Here is a 12,120-nt window from a genome sequence, read left to right as displayed (position 1 = left end):
TATATTCTTATTGTTCTACGAGAATAAAAATGGAAAATAAAAATTTGGCATTGAAAATATAAGTAATATTCGCACAAAAAAATATTTTTTAAAATGTATCTATACGTACATTTCACATGTCTTACTGAAAACTACATATTTTAATTTTTTCATTCGAGTCCAATAGTGAAGAGTTGGGTTGAATGTTAAATTAAACGAAATAATAAAAGGTAAACATTTTATTAAGGCACTGCATTACATTATTTAAAAAATATCACAGCATATTATACATTAGATACTAAATTTCCTAATATCAATTACATAATTTTATATTACAATTTTACTTCTTCCAAGGCACCCCACGTATATCCCGCCTTCACTTTGACTGGCAAAGGTACATTCAATCTCACAGTTGTTTCCATGACTTCTTTTAAAATTTTTATGAAATCTTTTTTCTTATGTTCGATCACTTCATAGATAAGTTCATCGTGCATTTGTAGAACGAGGTGTGGCTTTGAATCTCCGTTGGTTCTATTATCTATGGCACACATAGCTGCCTTTGCTATGTCTGCCGCTGACCCTTGTATTGTCGTATTTACTGCTTGACGTTCTGCAGTATCTGTAATTATTTAACTCGAATTAAAACGGTTATACATATTTATATTAGAAATATTGTTTAAAACTTAGGTATCGAAAGCTTTAAGTATCTTTTTGTGTTATAGTTGATACCTGACTGTCTAAATTGTTCCTATACATAACCAGATATATTTTTTATTCATATTTTACTGTTTTTATCAAAGTAAAGCAAATTTGTGTCCGTATATTTGAATAAATAATAGAATCAAGTCAAAAATAGGTCATCTATCACTTATGTGAAACAACCCGCAATCTCCATGTAACCGCCAATCAATCTCTTTTATAAAGAAAACATGACCGTAATATAATTTTTAAACTTATAATTTTATCTCATTATATTTAGGTCAAGAATCTTATAGAAGTATCAGCATATTAATATCTGCATTCAATAGAATTTTAATTTCTAAATTAATCCGTAAGATATTCTCGCTATTGGGCTTATCTTGCTCGCTCAGGGCAAACAGAATTCCACTCAAACAGTAACTATTTCTATCAAACTTTAATCAAACAACCGAATAATCCAGTCTGTAGGTATTTATGCTCTACAAAAGGTGGCGTAGAAAATGTTTTGGAACGATATTGTTTAGGTATGAAAGGTTAATCAAAATCCAAGTTTTCGACCTTGACGGACCCAGGCGCTAGCCGCCATCTTGAATTAAAGGTGCTAAAATTAGGTATATTTTAAATAACTTCTCAATTGTTTACTAAATCACAAAAGTGTCTATGAGGGGTTCAAAGAAGACAAAATTACCTACATTTTTTTCATACATGATTATTCTGTAAGTCTTAAAGGTAAAAAGTTACAAGCGACGGAAATAATAATATTTACAGAAATCATATAATTTTAATTTTGTTTAAAAATTGTACAGCTATCATTTTTTAATTCTCTTTGATGGCCCGGGCTGGTTAATGGTGGCTTCTTCATTATCGTCGCTGAAATTTTCTGTTTCATTGTCTGTATTTTTAGTTTCCAACCATGAAATTTCGTCATCATGACCAGAAGAAATCGAAGACGCTGGAGCACGCTTTCTAGTAACTTTTTACGGAGGGGACATGGATAAGGAATCCTTAGAAGATATCCGATATGAACGATTCATAAAGTTATCAATAAAAAGTAAATTTAATCGACGAAATTTCATGGTTGGAAACTAAAAATACAGACAATGAAACAGAAAATTTCAGCGACGATAATGAAGAAGCCACCATTAACCAGCCCGGGCCATCAAAAAGAATAAAAAAAGATTGCTGCACAATTTTTAAACAAAATTAAAATTATATGATTTCTGTAAATATTATTATTTCCGTCGCTTGTAACTTTTTACCTTTAAGACTTACAGAATAATCATGTATGAAAAAAAATGTAGGTAATTTTGTCTTCTTTGAACCCCTCATAGACACTTTTGTGATTTAGTAAACAATTGAAAAGTTATTTAAAATATACCTAATTTTAGCACCTTTAATTCAAGATGGCGGCTAGCGCCTGGGTCCGTCAAGGTCGAAAACTTGGATTTTGATTAACCTTTCATACCTAAACAATATCGTTTCAAAACATTTTCTACGCCACCTTTTGTAGAGCAGAGGCTTTTACATTTCCCCACAGACTGGACTAGAAAATTAAAGTTGTTTTTTGAGCATTATATTAGTTATTGTGGGGGTAGTGTGAACTATGAATGGTGATTATCTATACTAATATTATAAAGAGGAAAAGTTTGTAATTATGTATGTATGTATGTATGTATGTATGTATGTATTGTGTATGGTTTTCACGCATAAACTACTGGACCGATTTCAAAAATTCTTTCACCATAAGAAAGCTGCATCTTCACTGAGCAACATAGGCTATATTGCATTTTGAAAAAAAATTGAGATCCTTACCAAAAATGCAATAATGTAACCCAAGGTGTAAAAAATTCCTCAATAAAAGTTCTGTCATCGCGTGCGCTGCGGAATCTATGGAAGATAGAACAAAAAAATGTTCTACGGTATTATAGAATGGATCAATATCTACAAGAAAGTCCGCGATACCATATGTCCATCTTCAGTAGTTATGTTACTACAACAACTTTTTTACGTTTTCAAAGTAAATAGAAGTGCCGACAGTAATCAAACCATGTTATCCATACACATATATTAATCCTTATCCCATTAAATGATGTTTTATTATAGACTGTTTCAATACCAGCAAAATACTTTTTAAATGAAAAGAATTGGATATTCCATTCAAAAGATATAACGAATTTTTAAAAGTGTCAATCTACAGAAAATAGTAGGTATACTGTTCGAGCAGGCCGTAGTGCGGGACGGGGTAAAGGTGATTTTCATGTGATTAAAAATTAAACCTATAGTCCGACCTATAGTAGACTTTTCACTGTCACGATATCGCTATCTATGCGGGTGAAACCGCAGGGCATTGCTAGTCTATGCTAATTTTATAAAGCTGGAGAGTTTGTTTGATTGTTTGAACGCGCTAATCTCAGGAACTACTGACCCGATTTGAAAAAAATTTTCGGTGTTAAATAGCCCATTTATCGAGGAAGGTTATATATGATATATGTATATCATCACACTTAGACCAACAGGAGCGAATCAATGCGGGTGAAACTGCGGGGCACAACTAGTATCATATATTCTTTATTATGTTGATTTTTATTATTTTAATAAATGCTATGAAATGAGAATCAAGAATTCAAGCATATAGTGGTAAATAGAAATCGACAAGGTCAAAAGTATTTGCCAAAATATAAATAAAAAATACTCACTTCTCTTAGAAACCACAAGGCTATTAATATCAGGTAGATACCGTCGGCGTTTCATCAACGTCTCCACATATCCCTTGCTTCTACACTCCTGGACCACATTTTGGGTAAACTTCTGAACATCGGGATAAGTTTTGTAAAAACTATCCATGAATACGGCAGCTTCCATCTCGGATACATCTAAATGTTGAGACAATGTACGATTGCCCATCCCGTAAAGTATTCCGTAACATAGCTGCTTCGCTTTCTGCCGGAGATCGTCATCCACCTATTGCATTTTTAAATTTCACTTGATTATTACTTTAATGAAACTTATTAGATGAGACGGAATAAAAACAAGAGTTATACGAATATTTACACAAGCATTAAAACCCGATTTACATTCGATATTGACTATGGCTTACGCATTAAATGGATTTTATCATCAAAATATTCCTTATCTTTGACAGATATTATTATTTATGCAAAATGAATTTACATCATTATTGAATTTATGCAAATGACCTGCACATAATATCTACATCGTACGCTACACACGTACCTGATTCTCTGGAACTCCGCCCCAGGAAGCGGCTATAGACTTAAAAACGTCCACATCCGATTTCATAATCCGAGACAAAACCGCGTCCTTACTGTAGTGGGTTAAGATTCTCATTTCCAATTGGCAATAATCCGCCGAAACAAACACAAAGCCCGGTGAGGCTTTGAAAATGTTCCTACAATTGAACTCTGCTACTTCGTCACAAGGTTCAAAGTCGTCCACAACTTTCAGGTATTTCATGGGTATTGAAAATGTTCGAGGCACGTTTTGTAAGTTCGGTTCGTGCATACTAATCCGGCCGGTGCAAGTGAACATCGTGTACGAAGGATTTATCCTGCAAACCGAATTACTTATTCATAACGCAACTGGGGATATTGGAATACTGTCGCCAGTAAACAACAATTTGTATTTCTCTGGATTATTAAGAAAAAATACTCATAGAATATTTACAGCACTCGTTCTATCATAATAAAATTTATATTACATTTTTACGCTTTAATAAAAAGAGAATAATTTTCAAATTCTCTATAGATACTGATTTTACAAATTGTAGAGATTCGTATTTAAATAAGTAATATCGTCATAATTATTTGATGGCATATCGTACAGAACAAAGTTCATACAGAAAAAAAATAAACGTATCAAACAAATAAAATTCTAAAAAAACTAAATGCTCCAATAAAAATACGATAAAACCGATAGCAAACAAAGCAGGTTAAGTTAGAACAATTGTACATAGTGCATATCGAAGTGATCGTTTATATTGGCTCCGTGCCAGACGCGCGCGGTGCGGGATAGACTCGTTCGTTCAAAGTTTACACAGCCTTTTGTGATCAATGAGGCCAATATTTGTACAAGAAATATTATACCTGGATACACTTTTTCTCCATCTCAAATTATTAAGACTACATCACTATCTTTGAATAAGTTAATAATTCTTTCTTGAAAGCTGAAACTTTACAAGCTTTCGTAAACTTTTATTTAGCCTTGTTGGATTCAACGGTTGATTTTTATTTAACAAGAATATTTTGCATAGATTTAATTTGATTTTTGAAGATTTTTAACTGTCTCTATAATAACACTACATTTCTATGAAGTAAGTTCAATCCAACAAAAAAAGAGCGTGTGCCAGAAGTGAAACTTTTTTGGCAAGATTCAAAGATATCAAAATCGTTGCTTTAGACCGTGTCGTGACGGTATTGCCGTGGCGCGAAATTAAAAATTTACTCTTAGCGCGCCTTCGAAAAACCTTATTGAAAATAGTTATCTACTGTATTCATAAAATCACTTACTTATTATCCGAACTATACATATAAGCCTTTTCAGTGAGTGGGTACAAGGTCTTCGTCAGAATCGAGTTGAGTTTCCTCCAATAGATCACGATGCTCGCCATCTGACTGTTATGGGCCGTAAGCACGCATTTCTTCGTACTTACTTTGCGACCTTTGTATATACCTAATACCTGGATAAAATAATTGCATTTCTGAATATTGACTTTTTTAACTGATTTTAAATTTATTTGGTGTTATGTCAGTAAGTTATTTTGAATACGAAACTAAATTAAATAATATTTATTTTACTTAGGTACATATATTTTTTTTATATTTGATAGACGTACCGATATTGTATTAAGATGAATTAAAAATATACCTTTGCGACATCCTTTGACGAATTAAAATTAAAGTGATATCCACATATCTTGTAAGCCTTTTTCTGAAGTATCTCTTGCGAGCTTCTCACATCTACCAAAAGTCGAGATGCGAGTTCCTTATCAACCATGATGCCCTGGTATTCGCTATAGGCCAATATTTTTAATACGTGATTTTCTAAATCTAAAACAAATATAATTAATATGACAACAAATAACAGAAACCACAGACAGAAACTAATTATTACAAAATATTTCGATTATACAGAGTGTCCCAAAAAGTAGTGATGAACGGAAGCTGGGAGGTAGAGGACCTAGAGGGCTGTCCGAATCAACCATATTGAATTGGCCTATCATTCAGCTTAGCACATAAAAAAAAATCAACCGTCTTCTGCAATAATTGACCTAACCATGAGTGAAAATATCATCGTACTCGGCGATAGGTGAAAAATTGATAGGTGAAAACGTCATAACTGAAAATACGAAAAATCGCATAATATACATGGGGGTGATTCGGATAGCCCTCTAGGTCCTTTACCTCCCAGCTTCCGTTCATCACTACTTTTTGGGACACCCTGTAAATTAATCAGGAAAAATTAAGAAAATGGTTATCAAAACAATATATTATTACCAATAACAGACTTGGCAAATTGGTATTTATCGAAGAAGTATTTGTCTTGTTCGTCAGCAATATTAAACAAACTCCACGATTTAAGAAAGGCCTCTTCAATTTTATCTAATTCATTATAATTCTTCGTACTACCATCGACTGTGATGTTTGTTTTTAACAGATCGATATCACGATATTTCTTTGTCTGTAAATAAGGATAAAGATAAACACAACTATTTTCAATAAAAAAAGGAAAAAATATTATAAAAAGGGCAAGATTTTATTATTAGTAAGATTACTTGTAACGGATAAATAAAAAAATTCGTTAACCGAAATTATTTTCTCATATTAAATATCTTTTCATATATCTTTATATTTCTTACGGTCAATATCCGTGGGGTAACCCGCCCCCCCCCCCAACAACAAATAAATTTAAAATTAAATATTTTATAAATAAGGCTTACCAACTCACGAAGGGTAGACATCTCTTCTTTATTATCCATCAACCACTCAGCAACTAATACATCGGAAAATGTTTTTAAAAAATAACCCAACAACTTCATAAGATATAAATAATGTGTCTTAACCGACATAGAGCGTATTTTTAAAGTAGATCTCATCAAAATTTTCATCAATTTATTTGTAAATTCCTTCAAATTATTAAGTGAAGACAAATCGAGAAATATGCAAATAGCAGGCTGGAAATAAAGACATATTCCATGCGTCGGAGACTTTGAATTAAATGTTTTCAATCGAGTGCTCCTTACAGACTTATCTTCCAGAATATTTGTTCCTATTCTATTTGAACAATTTATTGGTTCGTAATTAACGGAAATAAAACTAGCTGAATCGATTGTATCCAAAATTTCTAAATTAAGAACAACATCTGTTTCCCTTAAAATATAACAATCGATCATAATATTGTTATTCACTTTCATTTTTAAATTGGATGACTTTATAGACTTTAATTGTATGTATTTTTTATTTGATATCGTGTTTGTATTCAAGATTGATATAGTATGCTTTTTTCTTTTGGCCTGAGGTTGAGAGGTATTTTTAATAGATTTATTTGTGCGTTTTAAAGGAGTAATTAAATCTTTATGAACCCAAGATTCAGTAGTAGCTTGAGTCGAAATCTCATCTATATCATCAGGTATACAAGTTATAATTTCTTTTTTAACTTTATCAATGTCAGTCTTTTCAAAATCATCCGCATCGTAAACTAATTTCATGTTATCATCCTCATCAATAACAGATGTTTTAAACGCTTCTAATATTGAACTAGAATTAATATATTGTGTGTTCATTTCATTTTGAATAGATTCTTTTTTTGTATCAACTACAGTGCTTGGAATTAAATCTAAGGGTAAGCTATCTTCAAATAGACTCGAATTATCACCTTCAGATGAAAACATACTAACATCTTTTAGACTTGTGCTATATGACTTATTATTTTTAGTTTCTATTGAGTCAATATTTTGTTCAAATTCACCAAAGCTTATATTTGGTGATAATATTTTAGCAGACAAAGGAAGCTTTGAAATATTATTCAAAGCAGTATCATTTATGTTCAATGAATCCCATAATGTATCGTTCTTTAACTTTAATGTTAAGTATTTCGTATGATTTTGTAATGTTCTCTCTTTCAAGTTAATATCAGCCTCATAAATTTTACTTGCATCCTCGACTGGATTGTTTTTCTCTAAAATTCCCTTCTCAGATTCATTTTCAGGTTCAATTTGTACAGTAGAGGTATTATCTAATACTATTTGATTACTCTTTACTGGCAACAATACCTCCGGTTCTAATGTACTACACAGAACACTTTTTTCATCACTCTTTGGAGGGTTGCTTTCATTTTGGGTATCATTTACTTTTCGTAGTTGCATATTATTATCATTTTCATCACATCCATTTTCAGCACTTGATTTGTTTTCCCATTTTATTTCCGCTACACCAATCTCTAATTCCAGATATTTTCTAGCTTCTCGAATAAGCTTTTCTGCTGCCTCCTTTGCTGTCATACCACAAAAACCTGTTATCCAGATATTTCTAATTTTGTTCCTTTTTCGAATATCAGCCAAATCATCACCTTCTCTGCCCTTTTCACTCTGGAATGGTACAGCCTTATACAAAGCATTTTCTATAACGTTAACATCTGCCGAAGCGATACTAGAAATTGTCTCAAATCCAGCATCGAAAAGCGTTCGCGCTCTTACGCCATTTAAGGACGATAGCTTCATTAAATCTAATAGATCTGAATGAACTCCAAAGTGGAGTCGATCTTGAAATTGTGAAACAAGTAATTCCATATTTTTCCAGCCTAGTTGACGGCAGAAAGCCGTAACCATACCTAAAATTAAAATTTTATTTTACATGATTTGTATAAAATTCATTACTGCTATAAAAGGGACATACCAGCAAAAGTTGCGGCAGCTTGTTGAAGTCCTTGAAGAAAACCTCGCGCACACTGAAACTTGGTAGCTACGTCCGAAAGAGGTACTTCATTGACTAAATCTTGAAGAGCCAAGGCCGTATAGAACCTAAAAAAATATTCATATTAATCTATTGAAATCAACCATATTCAAACTGTCTCTAAAATCGTATCTACCTATATTTAAAAAAAGCATGTTTCTCTTACCATAGAAAGTTAAAAATAAAACCTAACTTTACCTTTTATGAATGTTCAGCTTATTCTTGCATGCAGATTTATTTGCTCCCCTCAGGCAGCGGATTATAAAGCTTTCTTGAACCCCAACAAGTTCACCAACTTTTTTCATTGCAACTGTTAAAGATTCCCATAACGTTAGAAGATGCAACCAATCCAAGTCTGCCCATTGGCTACTGACACTATATGGTGTGACTAGATATATAAGATGTAAATCAGTTTCCAAAACAATGCACTGCCGTGCTTTTTGTAACTCACAAAATAATGACAAACCATCATTGGGTGCCATACTTGAAGAAAGACAAGCCTTCCCTAAAGACGTCGCGACATATCGTTCTTCAGAACCAATAATTTGAATTCTGACCAACTCAAAATCTATTAATTGTTTCAAAGTATTTTCTAATAAGGTGTCTTGCGAAGAAGACATTGATTGTTTAAAAAGTAAAGTACATTTTGAATAGAGATCTAATTCTGACTTAGTGCAAACAGCTTGACTAGCAATCATTTCTATTACGGCTCTCATAAACTTGTCTTCTGTTTCTATGCAGCTTTTTACAGGATCCAAAGCACCCATCATAAGATCAAAACCAGTTTTTTGTTCTGCCTGTGTGCATACAAGAATACTTTCACCCTTAGTGTCTTTTCCCATTCGGCCAGCTCTTCCTACCATCTGTTTATATGTTAGAATATTAATTGGTTGTCTTTGAAAGACAGGAGACCTAATTATAACTTTCCTGGCTGGTAAATTCACCCCTGAACTTAATGTAGATGTTGCAACCAAAACACGAATGGCACCAGATTTGAATCCTCCTTCTATTATGTCCCTTTCATCAAATGTAAGGCCAGCATGATGATAAGCTACACCAAAAGATACAACATTTTTTAATACCTGATCTAGGCCTACAGGACAATTTTTCAGTTGCTCTAAAACTTCTGCAATATTTTCTGTTTTAAGTTGATCCCTTAAAAAGGACCCTACTTCATTACCGCTGCAACCTAATTTAAAAAATGATGATGCAATACTTTGAGCTAAGTTTTCACATCTGTTTTTTGTCATACAAAAAATTAATATGGAACAACCTTCTTTAATAGTTTCAAGGCAAATATTTAAAACATAATCACCATCTTCATTTTCAGATATCTTCTTTATATTGCTTGTAAACTTTCCATGCTTATCATAGTACTTATTACCAATTAGACAAAATTCATCTAAAGGAATTGGTCTGAAATCTGTTACATAAAGTTCTGCGTCCAACCAAGCGGACAAAACTTCTAAATTAGGAAGTGTAGCTGACATTCCAATAATCTGGATTTGTACATCATCCATTTTATTAGTTACATACTTGACTTTAGTTAAAAGAAGCTCTAAAATATATCCTCTATGGGAATCACCAAGTAAATGGAGTTCATCCACAATTATAGCGCCAAGTTCAGAAATACTGTTTTCATCCAATAATTTATTTACTAAACTGTTAGCCTTTTCAATTGTGCATATAGCAATATGCACTGATTGCAGTCCTCCAGGTGGAGATTGGGATCCCATAAAGCCTTCAACACGAATACCTGAACTTGATAAAATATGCTGCAAATAAAACATTTTTTCCCTCACAATGGACACAAAGGGTAAAATTATGATAACTTTCTTCTGTCGTTCAAGTACTGTTTTGATAGTCAATATTTCAGCCACCAAAGTTTTCCCAGCAGAAGTTGGAGCTGAATAAACTAAATTGGAACAATTTAATAAAACCTTTGGATTACTTAAACAGTCTACTTGCCATTGAAACATCTCTTGAATCCCTTTCTGCTCATACTTTGTAACAATTTCAATAGGCAAACCCCAATTCTTTAAATACTTTTTAAAATCATTTTTACTTTCTTGACATTGGGTCAAAATATCTGCATTGTAAATAGAGCAATCTAGGGAATTTAACTTTGTGCTCTTGTTTAACTTGTTTGAAATTATTTTGTCATTTTTAAAGTTTCTTTCTTCGGCTATATAACCTTTAATTTCATTCAAGAATTTCATTAAATTAAATGAATTATTAAAGCAGTTATCCAAAAAGGACACATTTTCGGCTATTATTTGTGAGTCGATTTCATCACAATCCACATTGGCCATAATATCATAAAATAAAAATCACAGTCCACTTTATACATTCAAAAATAACGATTAATAACACTATAAACTACAATTGAAAAACATTTTGATTTCATTGCATTAAATTTGAATCACAGAGCAAGTGATTAGAATTCGTTTGTAAATTTGTAAACAAAACAAATGTCAATGTCAGCTCACAGCTGTTAATTTATGACCATAGATTATAAATACATACTTTCATGTGTTCATGTTCTATATCAAAATTTCATATTTTTTTACAAGAAGTTTTTTTAATCAAAATAAACTGAAATAAACTAATAAAAATATCCATATCGTAGATCCATATACCTACATAAAATCAAAGAAAAATATTATATATATTTGAAGCTTAATCTAATGATTTTAGGAAAATTGTAGGTTTTCATGTTCGGTTTGTTAATAAAATTATCATTTTTAATCGACTTCAAAAAATGAGGAGGTTATTGTATTCTATTCTTAAATTATGAAGTAAAATAAAAACAAAAAATTAAAGTAATTATTTTTAATATGAATAAAATATATTAAGTACATCAAATTTATGTTATAACGCATTTCATTAAAAAAACGAATCTTAAATGGCAAAATATGTTCTTTGGGAAAAGTTGTTCAGTTTTATGGGCTCATTACAAGTAAGTACATATTATGGGGATATTGTTGCATTCTGTATACGAAAATATGATAATTCAAATAAATATAAAAATACCATAACAAAAAAGTTTGCCAATAAACAATTTCAAATAATTAATAAAATAATTATCCATTTAAATTATTTTTATTTTCTTTATTACTGACCCTACCATATCGCATAAATGGGTAAGGTCAGAAAAAAAATGTACTTTTTAAAAGTTTTAAAGTGAGCCCATGTTTGATTGTGAATACCATGCACTAACAAATATTATGGTAATATTATTATTTAATGATATATTGGTAATCACGTTTACAATAATGTTGAAACAACCAGCATATTCGGGGAGCGTTCAAGTAATACGTAACGCAATTTGGGGGGAGGGGGGGGGGTCTCGTAAAACGTTACGATGCGTTACAGGGGCGGAGGGGGTCTTTCTTACAACACGTTACGTAACATTGTTTTTTTTTTAATAAAAAATTAGGGAATTAAAACTCCGAAATTGGCAACCCTTTTCATT

The 12,120-nt window shown here is 31.8% G+C and overlaps 2 protein-coding genes across 2 annotated transcripts in view; one reads left to right on the top strand and one right to left on the bottom strand.

Annotated features, from left to right (window-relative positions):
* LOC149905365 (uncharacterized) overlaps positions 1-12,120 on the top strand; it is a 203,317-nt gene that overhangs the window by 102,512 nt on the left and 88,685 nt on the right. The gene's annotated exons all lie outside the window — the stretch shown is intronic.
* On the bottom strand, positions 204-11,087 carry PolQ (DNA polymerase theta). The gene is made up of 9 exons (XM_090106083.1): positions 8,844-11,087; positions 8,589-8,713; positions 6,635-8,523; positions 6,192-6,375; positions 5,563-5,744; positions 5,205-5,374; positions 3,913-4,246; positions 3,375-3,639; positions 204-598 (listed from the first exon to the last, which is right to left on the bottom strand). Exons 1-9 carry the CDS (start codon positions 10,955-10,957, stop codon positions 312-314), a joined length of 5,550 nt encoding a protein of 1,849 aa, XP_089962209.1. The 5' UTR covers positions 10,958-11,087; the 3' UTR covers positions 204-311.

This window comes from Colias eurytheme, chromosome 10 (assembly GCF_061535395.1).
Source record: "Colias eurytheme isolate Ceu_HAF_F1 chromosome 10, ilColEury1 Martin Lab GWU primary, whole genome shotgun sequence".
NCBI classification, from domain to species: domain Eukaryota; kingdom Metazoa; phylum Arthropoda; class Insecta; order Lepidoptera; family Pieridae; genus Colias; species Colias eurytheme.
Note: the sequence above shows the minus strand (reverse complement) of the source record. Positions and strands in the feature narration are given on the sequence as shown.